This window comes from Gigantopelta aegis, chromosome 13, assembly GCF_016097555.1.
Source record: "Gigantopelta aegis isolate Gae_Host chromosome 13, Gae_host_genome, whole genome shotgun sequence".
NCBI lineage: Eukaryota > Metazoa > Mollusca > Gastropoda > Neomphalida > Peltospiridae > Gigantopelta > Gigantopelta aegis.
This window is the reverse complement of record NC_054711.1, coordinates 1,647,642-1,667,927: the sequence shown is the minus strand read 5'-3', so window position 1 is coordinate 1,667,927 and position 20,286 is coordinate 1,647,642. Positions and strand designations below refer to the sequence as shown.

Below are 20,286 nucleotides of genomic sequence, written 5' to 3'. Positions count from 1 at the left end.
ATGACATACTTTCGTGTTTGTCTCGTCTTAATAAAGGGGTATCAAAGCAATAAACGTCTATCATAGACTGCAGTCTTATAATGACATACTTTCGTGTTTGTCTCGTCTTAATAAAGGGGTATCAAAGCAATAAACGTCTATCATAGACTGCAGTCTTATAATGACATACTTTCGTGTTTGTCTCGTCTTAATAAAGGGGTATCAAAGCAATAAACGTCTATCATAGACTGCAGTCTTATAATGACATACTTTCGTGTTTGTCTCGTCTTAATAAAGGGGTATCAAAGCAATAAACGTCTATCATAGACTGCAGTCTTATAATGACATACTTTCGTGTTTGTCTCGTCTTAATAAAGGGGCATCATAGCAATACACGTCTGTCATAGACTGCAGTCTTATAATGACATACTTTCGTGTTTGTCTCGTCTTAATAAAGGGGTATCAAAGCAATACACGTCTATCATAGACTGCAGTCTTATAATGACATACTTTCGTGTTTGTCTCGTCTTAATAAAGGGGGAACAAGGCGGTATAGGCCCACAGTTTTGAAAATTTGACCATACGTTATCTCGGTGCCCTCAGGCGTACACGTTCCATCTTTTGTTTTTTAATATTGTTAGAATTAAAGGGAAATGCCAATAACAAAACATTTATTCATATTTGCATTATTACCAACAGCTATGTAGGGTTCTGTAAGCATTTGACATGGATTATAACTAATATTGTGAGTAAAATGATGGAAATACATGGTGAAATGTTTTCAGGCTAGCTCATTTTCCCAAATATGTCCATCATTTTGGACAGAATGTGAAGGTTTGCTCCACATTTGGGGGGGGGGGGGGGGGGGGGGGGGGAGGAGGTAGCTAATCCTCCATCTCGAACGCGAATGCTAATAATATACCGGTAACGAGTTTCAACTGCAAAGTGATGAAGTGTAAGCTATTCCTCGCTTATGTCCCTTTCCAAATCTGCGGGTAACCCATGTAAAAAGCGTGGTTTTGTAAACACGGGTAAAACACACGCATGTGAAATACACCACAGGTGTATGTCTTGGTCAGGTTGTTCAGCGTTTTACGTAAACCAGTGTTAAACCTAGGTTTTGATATAACCTGGTGTTTCGAAACCCAGACATGAAATCGGCCCTATCTTTTTCCAATTGTATTTTATTTGTATATGGAATGTACGTCTTCAAATGCAAATATGAACCCATGGATATGCACTTTGTTTTATAACATGTTTGAATATCTAATGTACATCATTATTATGACGAATATGCCATCTTGTCATTTATTTATTCACTTATATTTTTACAATGAACCTCATATGCCGTTGAATTACAGTCGGTTCTGTTCAGTTCAGCCACAATGTATTAATTGTTTAATCTAAAACAAATCCCTCATATGCCGTAGACTACGTCTTGAGTGTAAATAAAGTCCACTTCAGTACATTCTCCATTACGTACTTACACACATAAACACTATTTTATATTAGGAATGAATGAATGAATGAATGAATGAATGTTTAACGACACCCCAGCACGAAAAATACATCGGCTATTGGGTGTCAAACCATGGTAATGGGGAAAACAAAGTGATGATCAACATCAATATAAAAATGCAACAGTTAAATAAAAACACAGTGTAAAGGACTGTGTAAAAATACAAATATCACAGATAGATATAATTAAAATTTAGAATAAAATTAAGTATCACGTAAAAATTGTAAAATAATTTCTGGATGGAATCAAAAGGATTCCATCACATTGGTTTGACCAAGTAAATCTTTTCGAATTACTGACAAATGCTTGCACTCCACCAAAATGTGGCGCACGGTCAGAGTACACTGATAGTGCTTTTATATTAGGACTAAAGAGAAGTGACATTTCCGCACTGTGCGTTCCTGTTGTCATAAACGACATCCTGGATAATAATGCCTGAGTTTACACCCCAACATTTGTAGATAATGTTCGTAATTTATCCTATAATCTAACGTGATGTGTAAACTATACACGTTAATTCGACTTAATTGTGCAGATGAGAAATGCCTATAACATTAAAAAGTTAAGTTCAGATATGAGTTAAATTGACATTTGATTAAATTTAATATGAGAAATACCACTGGAATAAAATGTATATAAGTAGAAAACATCACAGGTCACAAGTTTATTCCAGTCTAACCCGCATAGATATGTAAGTAAATATTTATATACTTTTTTCTTTGCTGTGAGTGTACACTGACTGTGCGCCACATTTTGGTGGCGTGCGATCATCTGAAGCCGACGAGACATGATATATTTGGCAACATAAATATTTTGGAATCTTTTAAATTCCACCCAGAATTAATTTTAAAGTTTTTAAAACGCTTTGATTTGTATACATATTTAAAAAATATACTTACTTTAAAAATGAAATGTGTAATGTATTATATACTGATGGACAAAAGAAACGTTACATGTGTATATTATGATATAGATTTAATATAAACTGAAGGCCAAAATAAACTTTACCATAGTTTAAAATCACTATGGTTTAAAAATAAAACACAAAATAGATGCATGAAGTAAAATGTATTGACAAGATCAATATGTCAACGTAATCATCACTAAAAATAACAATCATACCTCATCCGATAATGACGCCAGAGTTGCCAAAAGTGATGCGGTGTACACAAATCGAGCTTTCAACGTCATGGACAATATGCATAGCACACGGAAAATCGCCCAAGTTCTATAACAAGTCACACTAATAGCGTGTGTGACAACCCCATGCCCCAATACACGTAAAAACTCTCCGACGCACAGAAAAAGTCAGTCGTCTGATGAGGTCATGTGGGATAAGTCGCCATTCTTCTTGGAGGGCCTGGGTCAGTTCTTGGTTGTTTGTTGGAGGGTGTGGACGTTGTCGAACACGACGATCCATGATATCCAATAGGTGTTCTTTGGGGGACATGTCTGGCGAGCATGCAGGCCACGGCAACACGTTGACGTTGTTGGCTCCAAGGAAATTCCCCGTCGGTGGACCCATTGGGCTATTTCTCGCTCCAGCCAGTGCACCACGACTGGTATATCAAAGGCCGTGGTATGTGTTATCCTGTCCTTGCTGCTAATCGAAAAGAGTAGCCCATGAAGTGGCGACAGCGGGTTTCCTCTCTCAATATCTGTGTTGTCCAAGGAAGATCTGTACAATTCTGGCTGTATGGCGTTGTCATGCAGACAAATGACACCACATGGCTGCTGTTGGAGAGATGGTAGGACAATCGGACGAAAGAAAGGAAATCAAGGAAATGTTTTATTTAACGATGCACTCAACACATTTTATTTACGGTTATATGGCGTCAGGCATATGGTTAAGGACCACACAGATATTGAGAGGTGAAACCCGCTGTTGCCACATCATGGGCCACTCTTTTCGATTAGCAGCAAGGGCGCCTTTATATGCACCATCCCACAGATAGGGCGGTACATACCACGACCTTTGATATACCAGTCGTGATGCACTGGCTGGTACGAAAAATAGCTCAATGAGCTCACCGACGGGGATCGATCCTACACCGACCGCGCATGGAGCGAAACAACCGGACGAAGAATGTCATCCATATAACGCTGAGCTGTCAAGGTTCGGTTAACGATGACCAGTGGTGTCCTCTCCTGCCCACAGATCCCTCCCCACACCATGACACTCCCTCCACCATATGGCATGACCCCCTGAACGCAAAAGGCATTCCTATAGTGCAGTTGCAGTTACATTGTATTCATGGGTAAAGTGCTTTTCACGTTTTTGCGCGTTTCCTCCCAAAACATGCCGTGAACGGGTATCATTTTCTACATATAGTATTATTGTGTTTGGGCTTTGTGTTTGTAGAAAGTCAAATATGCACGCCATGTGACTCTAATGATATTGGCGATGAATACCATTATTTATTCTCTTGTGCCTTCTTTAAGGAGCCCCGAAAATGTTTCCTAAAACGATATTTTTTTTAAATCTAAATGCTAGTACCCTGACAATTAAAGAATTATTGACCAGTAATTAAATAGGTGACCAAAGAAAGGTCTGTATATTCATTAAAATGGTGTATGTAATACTCTCATTATCATATAATCTCAAGTATAATACAACGTGTTTTTGTAAACTGTATTCGCAACTTTAATTGCAGTCCGCCATTACTAGATATTCAAATGACGTAAGAATATGTGGCGCGGTGGCTTTTTGAATTAAATTAACGCCAAACTCGAATGACGTCATTTTGGATGTCCTTACATCAAAGTAACCTCGTACATAACGTTGTTTGTTTTCTCAACGCTGGACAGCTTTCAGTGTAAATTGCTATTGAATTTTTTTATTTAATTGCTATGAATGCGTACCTCAATTATGGAGTGGCATCCTAGTACGGTTACAGTGGGACGGTTGCTTAAATGTTAATAAAACTAGTGCCGTGACCTCGACTAGTTTACATCTAATTTGCAAAGTTATCAAATTCTTAAAGTATGTGATCTGAACAATATCACATACTTTGATTGCATTGAACATAAAACACCCGTGTCTGGCACTGACGGTAGGCCTACATGTTCTACTGACTGTTGTATGCTGGAAATCGATTTTTTTAGGGAGGTTGGGTCATGCTCTACCGGTACCATTGTTTGACACCCAATAGCCGATGCATTTTTCGTGCTGGGGTGTCGTTAAACATTCATTCATTCATTCATTCATTCATTTGCTCCACCGGCAAATACATTGAAAAAAAATCATTCGTTGGGAGTAGCAGACCTTGAAAACGTTATTAGGGCATTGTATTATTGAAAATATGCATTTATATATTATACACTTATACTATTTATTATTTAATAGTCTCCTGTAATTCCTGTCCAATCTTGTCATGTAAAACAATAAGTGTTCATGCTGTTGTCTAACGGTCTGGGTGTAATAAAGTTCTGTTCTGTTCTGTTCTGTTCATGGCCGAGTGACGGCTTATTAATCAGAGGCAGGGTTTTGTCTGATTTAAACGAAAATGCCCGAATCTGGATGACAAAATGTTTTCATATTAAACTATCTGCCAAACAACTACATAGGGTTGGAAACAAATCGCTGTGCATTTGTACACAGATTGCAACTAATTTTGCTGGTAGAATGATGGAAACACACGGTCAAAAGGCCTCACGTTAGCACATTGTGATGGAAACACATGGTGAAAAGGCCTCACGTCAGCACATTGTGATGAAAACACATGGTGAAAAGGCCTCACGTCAGCACATTGTGATGGAAACACATGGTGAAAAGGCCTCACGTCAGCACATTGTGATGGAAACACATGGTGAAAAGGCCTCACGTCAGCACATTGTGTGATGGGAAAAACACATTGTGTGAAACACATGGTGAAAAGGCCTCACGTCAGCACATTGTGATGGAAACACATGGTGAAAAGGCCTCACGCCAGCACATTGTGATGGAAACACATGGTGAAAAGGCCTCACGTCAGCACATTGTGATGGAAACACATGGTGAAAAGGCCTCACGTCAGCACATTGTGATGGAAACACATGGTGAAAAGGCCTCACGTAAGCACATTTGCTATTTATGATCCTTGGTAGAACTGTGGTTGCGAATAGATTTGTAAACTTGCCCGTGGGAATATGCCTTTAGGATTTGGACTCATGCAATTTACCATTGGTCTGTCATCTTGTGTAAACCTGAATTACATTTTTAAATTGTAGGGAGAGGCCTTGATAGAGGCATTTTGGCTGTTGGCCAAGCCCCAGCCAGCATTATAATTGGTAATAAATACTGTTTAAACAACATGTGTCCGAATATCTCTATCGTTTATCCTCCACCTCAGTGTGCGCACTGTTAGAGTGCTCTGGCGGTGCGCCGCATTTTGGAGGAGTGTAAGCATTTGACAGAAACTTGAAAAGATATATTTGGACAACGAAATGTAATGGAATCATTTCGATTCCATCCAGAAATTATATTATAACTTTTATGTGATACTGACTTTTATTGTAAATTTTAATTTTATCTATCTGTGATATTTGTATGTTTTTGCACAGTTCTTTACACTGTGGTTTTATTTAATTCTTGAATTTTTATATTGATGTAGCTAATCACTTTAGTTTTGTATTTGACATCCAATAGCCGATGTGTTTTTCGTGATGGGGTGTCGTTAAACATTCATTCATTCATTCTCTATCGTTTTTGCCCGCATTTGAGGGTTTGCTCCAGCACTAGCGGTTATTTGCCACCACCTCCGCCCCACTCCGCCTATTTCGTATGTTTATAACTTGTGGGTTTAACTGTTCTATCAAAGTTAGTTGCACTTCCAACTTTGACCCAGCCCCCCTGCGCGTACTGTATCCTCATCATGGTGCAGGGGTGAAACATTCTTCTTGAGAATGGCTAATACAGTACAACTCCCCTTTTGGGGCGCTTTGTTTGCCATGAGGTGCGACCCGTGAAAATGGATGATGGGATCCTGGTGATTGAGTTGGGGCATACCTGCGGGTATGACTTCTGGCAATACATCACTTTGGCCTGGAGTTTACATAGACGGGTGGTCAGGATGGCCCGACCTGATCAATAGACTGGTCACGCCAAGCTCGAGAGCATACAACCCTGTGTTGTGTTACATTACCCAAGAACAAACATTGTTTGAATGAACATTTGTATTTGTTGCTCTTGGGGCGGTGGCTAGGGTCAATCAGGTGATTTATTGTTTCTTATTGCCTGAGTATATGAACTATATATCCCTGGCATGATTGTCTGGTGGTTATGCGCAGCTTCGTGCCCCCTTGTTGGACTCTGTGGTGGGTGGGGAGCATGGTTGATGAATTGTATGAGCTAAATTATGGCTACAAGCAATTCAATATCTATTGATGGGACCCTGAAAAAGGTCCACACCGAAGTTTCGGACATTTCATCTGATGATGAAGAGTCTACAACATTGCTTACCAAGAAATCCAAAGTGATTTCTTCAAAAACCTGGCCTCGGTTTCTTGTCATCGGGTACCGGCCTCGGTGGCGTCGTGGCAGGCCATCGGTCTACAGGCTGGTAGGTACTGGGTTCGGATCCCAGTCGAGGCATGGGATTTTTAATCCAGATACCGACTCCAAACCCTGAGTGAGTGCTCCGCAAGGCTCAATGGGTAGGTGTAAACCACTTGCACCGACCAGTGATCCATAACTGGTTCAACAAAGGCCATGGTTTGTGCTATCCTGCCTGTGGGAAGCGCAAATAAAAGATCCCTTGCTGCCTGTCGTAAAGAAGAGTAGCCTATGTGACGACAGCGGGTTTCCTCTAAAAACAGTGTCAGAATGACCATATGTTTGACGTCCAATAGCCGATGATAAGATTAAAAATCAATGTGCTCTAGTGGCGTCGTTAAATAAAACAAACTTTTTTTTTTGTCATCGGGTCTTCCGATGATGAGGCCTTGAAGAAAGTATCGCCTTTTGCGATACAGAAAGGACTCGAAAGCTTGGTTGGCGAGCCCAAAAGTGTCAAGAAATTAAGGAATGGCTCATTGTTGGTCGAATGCTCAACAGAGAGTAATTCCAGAAATCTTCTTAAATCAAAACAACTATGTAATATTCCCATCAAAGTCAGTCCTCACACCAGCCTTAATTCCTCTAAAGGAGTAGTTTGGTCTAAGAATTTGGAAGGATTTGCGAAAATCTCTCCTCACAAGGTGTCACATCAGTCAAGTGGATTAAGGTCAGTCAGAACAATGAACTGGTTTCGACGAACACCTTGATCCTCACATTCAATACGCCAACCCTTCCAGATTCTGTCAAAGCAGGTTATTTGAATATATCTGTTGTACCGTATTTTCCTAACACTTTACGGTGCTTCAAATGTAACAGATTGACATGTGCTCGTTGTGGTCAATTTGAACATGACAGCAAGGAGTGTCAAAATGATATGGCGTGTACCAATTGTAAAGGGAAACACTTTGCGTACTCTTGAGAGTGCCCAAGGTGGAAAGTGGACAAAGAGGTACAACATGTGAAAGTTGAAAAACCCCATCTCTTTCACAGAGGCTAGAAAGGTTGTGGAAACATCAATATCTCCGGCAGCTGGTAAATCGCATGCTGCTGCATACCGTGCTTCACAGATACATGCAAAGATGCACTTAAAGAGCGAAACAGGTTCATTGACAGGTTTAAACGTGAACCTACTGGGGATAACCTGGATGCTTATCGTATTGCTATGGCTAAGGCTCGCAGAGAGATCAGACAGAGTAAGAAATCATCTTGGAGAACTTTTGTCTCCAAGTTGAATTCACAAACATCAGTAAAATCTGTCTGAAATAGGATCCGTAAAATCAAAGGTAAAGAATCCAGTAATACAGTTCATCATTTGTCTGTCAATGATACGGATGTCACGTCTCATCGTGACATTGCCAATACATTGGCAGATAACTTTTCTCATAATTCATCTTCTGCTTTCAGTACAGATGATTTTATATCTATAAGAACTAAAGCTGAAAAGCAGTCCATTAATTTGTCATCTGAAAATGCTGAAGCATACAACAGGCATTTCTCTATGGAGGAATTGCAGGATGCTCTTCGTAGAGCCATGATACGTCAGTAGGGCCAGATGAAATTCATTATCAGTTATTAAAGCATTTACCTGAATCATCTTTGATGGTTCTTTTGAATATTTTTAATAACATCTGGATTTCTGGAGACTTTCCTTCTGATTGGAGGAAAGCAATTATCATTCCTATTCTTAAGCCTGGTGAAGATCCAACCAATCCTACTAGTTATCGCCCTATCGCTTTGACAAGTTGCATTTGTAAAACCATGGAACGAATGATCAATCGTAGACTTGTCTGGTATCTTGAATCCTATAAATTGCTCACTAATGTGCAATGTGGATTGAGATCTAGATGTAACACGGTTGATCATCTTGTTAGATTTGAAACGTTTTGTAGGGAAGCTTTCATTGCAATCAGCACTTGGTTTCAGTGTTTTTTTATTTGGAGAAAGCTTATAATACCACGTGGAAGTATGGGATTTTAAACGACCTCCATGGCATAGGTCTTAGAGGTCGACTTCCTGTTTTTATTTCTCAATTTTTAAAAGATAGATCTTTTAAAGTCCGGGTGGGGTCGACTTTGTCCGACATTCACCCACAGGAGAAGGGTGTGCCTCAAGGTAGTATCCTGTCTGTTATTGAATTTTCTGTGAAAATTAACAGCATCACTCAGTGTTTAACACCTGGTGTCGATTGCTCGTTATATGTCGATGATTTTCAGATTTGCTATAGATCGTCCAATATGAGTATCATTGAACGTAAGTTGCAGCTTTGTTTGAATAAACTTCATCAGTCGGCGAATCACAATGGCTTTAGATTATCAAAGGCAAAAACGGTTTGTATGCATATCTGCCAGAAATGAGGTCTCCACTTAGACCCACAGTTGTTTTTGGACAAACATCCGATTCCAGTTGTGGAGGAGACTAAATTTCTGGGGGTTATATTTGACAGGAAGCTATCTTTTGTGCCCCATCTCAAATATGTTAACAAGAAGGGCTTAAAAGCTCTCAATATTTTAAAAGTTGTTGGTAATACGGAATGTGGAGCGGCCCATAAGATTATGCTGCGTCTGTATCGACCTCTTGTGAGGTCTAAACTTGATTATGGATGCATTGTGTATGGGTCGGCACGCAAGTCTTACTTGCAGATGCTAGATCATATACACAACCAGGGACTTAGACTTTGTCTTGGTGCATTTAGAACATCTCCTGTAGAGAGCTTGTACGTTGATGCACACGAACCTTGTTTGGGTGCTAGACGTGCAAAGCTTTCTCTGCAGTATGCTACCAAGATTAAATGTTTACCGAAACATCCTACACATGATGCGGTGTTTGACAACAAATATATGAAGCTGCTTGATGCAAGGCTGAATGCTATTCGTACATTTGGTCTTCGCATTAAGCGTTGTTTGTCGCTTTCCAACATTGATGTAGCTGACACTTTGGAAACTCCTTCATATTTTGTTTTACCACCTTGATGTGTTACACTTCCTAAAATTGTGTTTGATCTGGCGCATCTGAAGAAAGATCGTACATATGCTGTTGTATATAAACAGTTTTTCATGGACATTCAAGACAGGTACCATGATTACATTCCTGTGTATACAGACGGATCACGGGATGGGAATTCTGTGGCTTGTGCTACAGTTTTTCCATCAGACACTATCATTTCCATGAGACTGCCTGACTCGGCATCAATGTTTAGTGCTGAAGTTTGGGCAGTCATTAAAGCCTTAGAAGAAATCAAAGATTCGATTGCATCCAAATTTATTATTTTTACCGACTCACTTTCGTGTCTCCAAGCTTTATGCAATATGAAGCTGGACCATCCCTTAATTGGGATGGTGATACGAAAGTGTGTCTTTTTATCAATTGCCAATAAAGATATTGTATTTTGTTGGGTGCCCAGCCATGTTGGCATCAGGGCTAATGAAAAGGCAGATTTAGCTGCCAAGTCTGCTTTGGATTTGCGTCATGCCAGGGTTGGTGTGCCTTACACTGATTTTAAATATCTTTATCTTTATCTTTATCTTTTCGACTTGGCAACATGATTGGGACGGTGCGATTGCGAACAAGCTTTTCACAAGGTAGTCCTGTGTATGTTTGCTTTTTGGATGCGAAAAAAGCCTTCGGCCGTGTAAATCACTGGACATTATATATGACACATTTGAAAAAAGGTGTGCCTACTTTTGTAGTTCGCTTTCTCAAAGCATGGTATTTAACCCAATTGTTTAGTGTAAAATGGGGTGCATATATTTCCTGTAAGTTTAATGTAAAAAATGGCGTCCGTCAAGGTGGGGGTAATGTCACCCTTATTATTTAATATATATATATATATATATATATATATATATATATTGAAGACCTTAACCTACAGTTGTCAAGATGTGCAGTTGGATGTAATGTTGGTGGGGTGTTGATGATATGATATGCCCATCAATTTCTGTATTAAGAAAAACGTTAACGATTTGCGAGAAATTTGCAGAAGATTATGATATTATATATAATACAATACAAACTGTTTGTATGTGTATTGAGCCAGAAACTCTGAAGTTGATCAATGTGCCTTCGATATATTTGTGTGGTGATGTACTGAAATTTGCTGACAACTATAAATATCTAGGTCATATTATGTGCAAAACCATGAAAGACGATAAAGACATTAAACGACAGTATAGAGTCCTTTGTGTACGTGCAAACATACTGTTGCAGCGATTTGCAAAATGTTCAGAATCTGTTAAAACACAATTATTTGTGAGTTATTGTAGTAATTTGTACGCGGGTGCATTATGGGTGAAATGTACACAGGATCCCATGAAGGATCTTAACATATGTCATAATAATGCATACTGATGGATGATCGGAAACGACGACCATACAGTGCCAGCAAGATGTTTGTCCAGAATCAGCGACCGAAGTGATGTGTGGAGCCTACAAATTCGGTAATACACTTAAATAATTATGTAATTGCAACATTCATATTTTTTTATTTGCCACAGATATATACATGTATTGTATGTATGTATTAATGCATGTATGTGTTGATGTGTGTATGTGTGGTGTATGTATGTATGTATGTATGTATTGATGTATGTATTGATGTATGTGTTGATGTATGCATGTATATATGTATGTATGTATTGATGTATGAATATCTATATAGGGTATGTATGTCGAGATTGACCTTGACCTCAAAACGCAGCCCTCAGTCCAACTTTACTTGACACTGATAAGTCACACGTTTCACATGACACGTACAGCCATGTGCTGTCACAACTTGCAACAGACTACATCAGCGATTGCCCCCGACTCACAGTTCTTCCGCAGAGGTTGACGTTACAATGTCTTTAAGCTATTGGATGTCATTCACGTGCGAACCAGGGTGATGTTGCCAGACATATGCGGGTTTGCAGAGCCACTATAAGGAGTTGGTGAGTATTTTGTATATAGCTGTTTGGCAGAATATTACAGTTTTCTTATCGTATCATGTGTGTGTGTGTGTGTGTGTGCGTGCGTGAGCGCGCACGTTTGCACGTGCGTATAAATGTAAATGTGTGTGCGCATGTGCGTGCGTGCATATGGGTATGTATATTAATGTGTGTGTGGCATATTCATGCAGATATGTGTATTAAATCTCTGTTGTTTATTGTTGTTATAACTAGTTCATATGTTTGCTTTCTCTTTATTTTATTAAATGAGAATCTATTCCCTTAACCAGTGTACTCATACAATGGTTGCAATACCGACTGTATTGTATTGTATTGTATTGTAATCATGAATGCGTTACAAGACAGGAAGAACTCGTGACAAGAGCAAGGTCAGACCAACTAGGAATTACCACCCCAGCCCAAGATCGATCTGATTGCTACACCTTCGGAATCGATTTACGACAGCGCTCACTTGATGCGCGGTCAGTCTGGGATCAATCCCTGTCGGTGGGCCCATTGGGCTATTTCTCGTTCCAGCCTGTGCACCACAACAGGTATATCAAAGGCCGTGGTATGTGATAGCCTGTCTGTGGGATGGTGCATAAAAAAGATCCCTCGCTACTAATGGAAAAAATGTAGCTGCTTTCCTCCCTAAGACTATATATCACAATTACCAAATGTTTGACATTCAGTAGCCGATGATTAATTAATAAATCAATGCGGTTAAACAAAACAAACTTTAGAAACCTTCACAGCTGGCCAAATTCGTGGACTAAGATAAACTAACAGCCAAACCATTATGATTATTAATCGCTACTGGGACGAGACACTGCAGTATCACATTGTTCGACTGATTAACGTCACTTGTTGTATCTTTCAGCATGAGACACTGCAGCACCACGTTGTTCGACTGATTAACGTCACTGGTGGTATCTTTAAGTGTGTTGCATTGCAGCACCACGTTGTTCCACTTGTTAAAGTCACTGGGGGTATCTGTGAGCACCACAATGCCAGGTCACACATTGCACGTGCATGTCTTGTTACCATACCCAGCAAGATCGCCAGATTTATCCCCAAATGAACATCTCTGGGACGTCCTGGGTCACACAGTTCGACAAAGGAACCCTCCGCCACAAACACGGGACCATGTTTATGTTCCTTCAGCTCTAGTTCTAACTCTAACCCTAAACATTCATCTGAGGAAATATAGAACGTAGAGAACATATAGCTGACCCTAGAAAATCACTACAAGAACTGTACTTGGCTTCACGGAATAAATGGCAGAACATCCCCTGACGCACCAATTAGAATCTGTACTTGGCGTCACGGGATGAATGACAGAACATCCCCTGACGCACCAATCAGAATCACGGGATGAATGATGGAACATCCCCCGACGCACCATTTAGAACCTGTACTTGGCGTCACGGGATGAAATACAGAACATTCCCTAACACACCAATCAGAATCTGTACTTGGCGTCACGGGATGAATGACAGAACATCCCCTGAAGCACCAATCAGAATCTGTACTTGGCGTCACGGGATGAATGATGGAACATCCCCCGACGCACCATGTAGAATCTGTATTTCGCGACACGGGATGAATGACAGAACATCCACTGACGCACCATGCAGAATCTGTACTTGGCGTCACGGGATGAATGGTAGAACATCCCCCGACGCACCATGCAGAATCTGTACTTGGCGTCACGGGAAAATGACAGAACATCCACTGACGCACCATGCAGAATTTGTACTTGGCGTCACGTGATGAATGACAGAACATCCACTGACGCAACATTCAGAATCTGTACTTGGCGTCACGGGATGAATGGTAGAACATCCCCCGACGCACCATGCAGAATCTGTACTTGGCGTCACGGGAAAATGACAGAACATCCACTGACGCACCATGCAGAATCTGTACTTGACGTCACGTGATGAATGACAGAACATCCACTGACGCAACATTCAGAATCTGTACTTGGCGTCACTGGATGAATGGTAGAACATCCCCCGACGCACCATGCAGAATCTGTACTTGGCGTCACGGGAAAATGACAGAACATCCACTGACGCACCATGCAGAATTTGTACTTGGCGTCACGTGATGAATGACAGAACATCCACTGACGCAACATTCAGAATCTGTACTTGGCGTCACGGGAAAATGACAGAACATCCACTGACGCACCATGCAGAATTTGTACTTGGCGTCACGTGATGAATGACAGAACATCCACTGACGCAACATTCAGAATCTGTACTTGGCGTCACGGGATGAATGGTAGAACATCCCCCGACGCACCATGCAGAATCTGTACTTGGCGTCACGGGATGAATGACAGAACATCCACTGACGCACCATGCAGAATCTGTACTTGGCGTCACGTGATGAATGACAGAACATCCACTGACGCAACATTCAGAATCTGTACTTGGCGTCACTGGATGAATGGTAGAACATCCCCCGACGCATCATGCAGAATCTGTACTTGGCGTCACGGGATGAATGACAGAACATCTCGTGACGCACCATGCAGAATCTGTACTTGGCGTCACGGGATGAATGATAGAACATCCCCCGACGCACCATTCATATTCTGTATTTGGCGTTACGTGATGAATGACAAACCATCCCCCGCCGCACCATTCAGAATCTGTATTTAGCGTTACGTGATGAATGACAAAACATCCCCTGACGCACCATTCAGAATCTGTACTTGGCGTCACGGGATGAATGGTAGAACATCCCCCGACGCACCATGCAGAATCTGTACTTGGCGTGACGGGATGAATGGCAGAACATGCACTGACGCACAATGCAGAATCTGTACTTCGCGTCACTGGATGAATGGTAGAACATCCCCCGACGCACCATACAGAATCTGTACTTGGCGTCACGGGATGAATGACAGAACATCCACTGACGCACCATGCAGAATCTGTACTTGGCGTCACGGGATGAATGACAGAACATCCACTGATGCACCATTCAGAATCTGTACTTGGCGTCACGGGATGAATGACAGAACATCTCGTGACGCACCATGCAGAATCTGTACTTGGCGTCACGGGATGAATGATAGAACATCCCCTGACGCACCATTCAGAATTGTGTTACATCGACGCGTCGTCGTTGTGCAGCTGTGATTGCAGCACGAGGTGGACATAACCGATACTGAACATTTTAACACACCATGATTGATTCACATCACGTGACACACTTCAACGTTAACACAGAATGGGCTGGACTACAGTTAGATACGTCAGTAATCAATGTCAATTCATAATAAAACGTAACATTTAACTGAAATAATAAGTCAGGTGTAACAGAACGTTTTTGGGAGAGTATATATATATATATATATATATATATATATATATATACATCTGCCTTTGTCCCTGATATAATTGGCCATGGCATGCCCTCGTCTGCCTGTGATCCTGATATACTTCCCTTCAGATTGTCCATCGAGCCGATGCAATTGAATGACTTTTACTCTTCCTGGGGACGGGAAGTAGCGTTTGCTTGATGCACGGTCTGTCTTGGATCGATCTCCGTCAGTGGATCCATTGGGCTATTTCTCGTTCCAGAAAGTGCTCCACAACTGGTGTATCAAATGCCTTGGTATGTACCATCCTGTCTGTGGGATGCTGCATATAAAAGATCCCTTGCCGTTGATCGAAAAGTGTAGTCCATGAAGTGGCGACAGCGGGTTTCCTCTCTCAATATATGTGTGGTCCTTAACCACATGTCTGACACCATATAACCGTAAATCAAATGTGTTGAGTGCGTCGTCAAATAAAACATTTCCTTCCTTCTACTCTTCTTCCACATGGCCTCATTTTGGTCCACAATATCATGGTGTGTCACAATTTTACTATTGTAGGTAGCGCACCATTATTTCTGGAATAGATGACGCAGTTGTAGCTACTTCAGGACATTTAAAAGACGCGCGAGTTTAACACTGACATGTGCACGGACCAGAGACGAGCAATGCATTTTTCAGTGCCTTAGTATTGTTATTATTGTTGTTGTTGTTGCTACTGGTGGTGTTGAAAGTAATGCTGTTGTATCATTATTCTGTTTTACCCAGTGATCAAGGGAACGGTGAATAGCGTCACGGTCGATTCGGAAAAACATACCGGAAAATACGAAATAACAGTGGACGAACGATTTCAGGTACTTCACTGACCACATTTAGTTACGATATCTGATAGATAATTGATCTAATTGCGCTATACTCGATTTTGAGTCTGTTTCATATTAAGACCCACCTCATAAATCCCTCCCCCCCCCGAAAAAACTAAACAAAAACAACAACAAAACAAAACAACCCCCCCCCCCCCCCCCCCCGAAAAACAATCCCAGAATCCAATGCGAGTTCATTACCTCTGAATCCACCTATAATCTATGATGAAAGAGTGGAGTATGGAAATAAATATTATAGTTCTCTTTAGTTTATATTTAGGACTACGGATTTCTCACCATGGCTTTGACATAACAACCTCTGGACTTCGTCTATATATATACAGTCGAACCTGTCTATGGCGGCCACTCGTGGGACATGACAAAAGTGGCCGCCATAGAGAGGTGGCCGCCGTATGCAGGTCATATATAAGTCCGAATTTAAAAAAAAAATACACGTATGTTGCAATAGAACTATTAAGGAGGCATATACATGTGCAAAAACGTAATGAAAAGCAAGACAAAAAATTATCATCGATATGAAATTTTATTAAGTGAAAAAGATAATATTTAACAAAGAGAATAATGGAGCACTGTTCTGCGCATTAAAGTCACTGATTATCCTTTAATGTTCACTTGCTAAAGAAGTCACGTATCTTGCGTTTAATGACCACCGCCGATGACTAGTACATCGCACCGTTAATCCAGATTAAAAACACTTGTTAATTAACGAACACAGCTAAGCGACCGACGACCTTTAAAGGACCGCTGTTTATCAAGCCAATTGGTTATATCAACAAAAACATCTTACGTTTTTTTTTACGATTGCCGACATTTTTTTATAACTTGCACTAAAAAACAATTGTGGCCGCGATAGCAGGTTCATTTTCGCTTTTTTTTATGACAAAAGTGTGGCCGCTGGCCGCGTTGAGCAGGTGGTTGCCATATAGAGGTAAAATATATAGTAAAATTCATTGGGGGGACCTCAGGGTGGCCGCCATGGACAGGTGGCCGCCATATGGAGGTGGCCGCGAAGGCAGGTTTGACTGTATATATATATATGTATGTATGTGTGTGTGTGTGTGTGTGTGTGTGTGTGTGTGTGTGTGTGTGTGTGTGTGTGAGGGTGAAGTGGGTTGGGGTCGAAGAAAGAGGAAGAGAAATAAATAATGGATACACCAGAAAAACAATTATAGCGCACATGAGAGGGAAGGTTGTGTTGAGAAGTTTGGTTTGGTTTAACGACACCACTAGAGCACATTGGTTTATTAATAATCGGCTATTGGATGTCAAACATATGGTCATTTTTACAGTCATAGAGAGAAAACCCGCTACATTTTTCCATTCGTAGCAGAGGATCTTTTATATGCACCATCCCACAGACAGGGTAGCACATGCCATTGCTTTTCATGTACCAGTCGTGGTGCATTGGCTGGAGCGAGAAGGTTGTATTGAGAGCCGAAGAAGGAGAATATAAACGTTGGGTACACTAAGAACGTAAAAATACTGATGAGAGAGAAACGTTTTGTAGAGACGGTACACCTGGAACCAAATAATGCATGTACTTGTAGTGCAAAGGAGAGGTGAGGTGGGGGGGGGGGGGGGGGGGGGGGGGAGTGTTAAGGGTCAAAGAAAGAGATCAAAACCAACATTGAGTTCACAGGGAACAGAACAAATATATGTACTTGTAGTGCATAGGAGAGGGGAGGGGAGGGGAAGGGAGGTTGTTTTAAGGGTTGAAGAAAAATAACAAAACACAACGTTGAGTAAACAGGGAACACGACTAGGCATACTACGAAAAGAAAAGTGTACTAATTAAAATATGTATATAGGATATGGTGGGATGAGGTTAATGTCTGACAGTAACCCACCCACCCACCCACCCAAAAAAAACCCAAAACCCCCAAAAAACAAACAAACAACACCCCCCCCCCCCCCCCCCCCCCCCCCCAACACACACATTGACGTTGCAGTAACAATTGATTTAATGATTCTTTCAGTTTCCAGACGTGTGTACAAACAACTCCATCATCATGGTTAGAGCAGGCATGCCCGGCCATTCGTGTCCATTCACGATAGCGACATTTGACGTGGGTGAAACGTACCTCATAACAGGTCAGTTCATCGGAAAGAAGGATGGAAGTGTTTTATTTAACGACGTACTCAACACATTTTATTTACGGTTATATGGCGTCAGACATATGGTTAAGCACCACACAGATATTGAGGGAGAAAACCCGCTGTCGCCACTTCATGGCCTACTCTTTTTCGATTAGAAGCAAGGGATCTGTTATATGCACCATCTCACAGACAGGATATCACATACCACTGCCTTTGATACACCAGTCGTGATGCACTGGCTGGAACGAGAAATAGCCCAATGGCCCACCGACGGGGATCGAACCTATACCGACCGCGCATCAGGCGATCGCTTTACCACTGGGCTACGTCCCGCCCCCAGTTCGTCGGAATATCAATTTCTGATGACCCCTTGCATGTAATGTTCCCGGGGGAGTGGGAGTAGTTCACTGGTAAAACGCTCGCTTGATGCACGGTCGGTCTAGGATCGGCCCCCGTCGGTGGACCTAGTGGGCTATTTCTCGTTTCAGCCAGTCCACCACGACTGGTATATCAAAGTTCGTGGAATGGGCTATCCTGTCTCAGGAGCGGTGCTTATAAAAGATCCCTTGCTGCTAATGGAAAAATGTAGTGGGTTTCCTCTCTAGGACTGTGCTCTAGTGGTATCGTTAAACAAAATAAACTTTATACATTTTGTGCTGGGGTGTCGATAAAGATTGATTTATTCAAGTTCTGACGTCTAACAATAATTATGCAAGGATGTGTTTATATAATCAAACTTGACTTTTTCTCAGAATGTTAAAAGTTTGGTTTGTTAATAGCGACACCGTACGTGACAGGGGGAAGACTGTCAAGTGCTGAGCAAAACCTCAAATTCAGACAAAAATGATGGAAATATTCGGGCAAAATGTGCTAACCTGAGACCTTTTTACCATGTATTTCCACCATTCTACCCTCAAAATTAGTTGTAGTCCATGTAAAATGTTTCGTTTGTACCCCTATATAGCTGTTTTGTAGTAATGCTAATGTGAATAAACGTTGTTATCTAGATTCGGGTTTCCGTTTAAGTCTGGCAAAAGCCAGCCTGCCCCCTACACAAACGGGAGCCCGTACGCCTATGAGCGACAACACTAGAGCACATTGATTTATTAATCATCGGCTATTGGATGTCAAACATTTGGTAATTCGAACACTTGTTTTGTTTAACGACACCACTAGAGCACATTGATTTATTAATCCATCGGCTATTGGATGTCAAACATTGGGTAATTCTAACACTTGTTTTGTTTAACGACACCACTAGAGCACATTGATTTATTAATCATCGGCTATTGGATGTCAAACATTGGGTAATTCTAACACTTGTTTTGTTTAACGACACCACTAGAGCACATTGATTTATTAATCATCGGCTATTGGATGTCAAACATTGGGTAATTCTAACACTTGTTTTGTTTAACGACACCACTAGAGCACATTGATTTATTAATCATCGGCTATTGGATGTCAAACATTGGGTAATTCGAACACTTGTTTTGTTTAACGACACCACTAGAGCACATTGATTTATTAATCATCGGCTATTGGATGTCAAACATTTGGTAATTCTAACACTTGTTTTGTTTAACGACACCACTAGAGCACATTGATTTATTAATCATCGGCTATTGGATGTCAAACATTTGGTAATTCTAACACTTGTTTTGTTTAACGACACCACTAGAGCACATTGATTTATTAATCATCGGCTATTGGATGTCAAACATTGGGTAATTCTAACACTTGTTTTGTTTAACGACACCACTAGAGCACATTGATTTATTAATCATCGGCTATTGGATGTCAACATTTGGTAATTCTAACACATTGTTTTTGTTTAACGTAACAACACTATTAACGACACACTTGATTTATTAATCATCGGCTATTGGATGTCAAACATTGGGTAATTCTAACACTTGTTTTGTTTAACGACACCACTAGAGCACATTGATTTATTAATCATCGGCTATTGGATGTCAAACATTGGGTAATTCTAACACTTGTTTTGTTTAACGACA

The 20,286-nt window shown here is 40.9% G+C and overlaps 1 protein-coding gene across 1 annotated transcript in view; it reads left to right on the top strand.

Annotated features, from left to right (window-relative positions):
• Nucleotides 1–10,804: 10,804 nt before the first annotated feature.
• Nucleotides 10,805–20,286, top strand: part of LOC121387590 (neuronal acetylcholine receptor subunit alpha-3-like) — a 22,008-nt gene continuing 12,526 nt past the window's right edge. Inside the window, exons 1-4 of the mRNA XM_041518750.1 lie at nucleotides 10,805–10,825; nucleotides 12,834–12,948; nucleotides 16,056–16,141; nucleotides 18,148–18,291. Coding sequence (XP_041374684.1) covers nucleotides 10,805–10,825; nucleotides 12,834–12,948; nucleotides 16,056–16,141; nucleotides 18,148–18,291 — 366 coding nt within the window. The remainder of the gene's footprint in view (nucleotides 10,826–12,833; nucleotides 12,949–16,055; nucleotides 16,142–18,147; nucleotides 18,292–20,286) is intronic.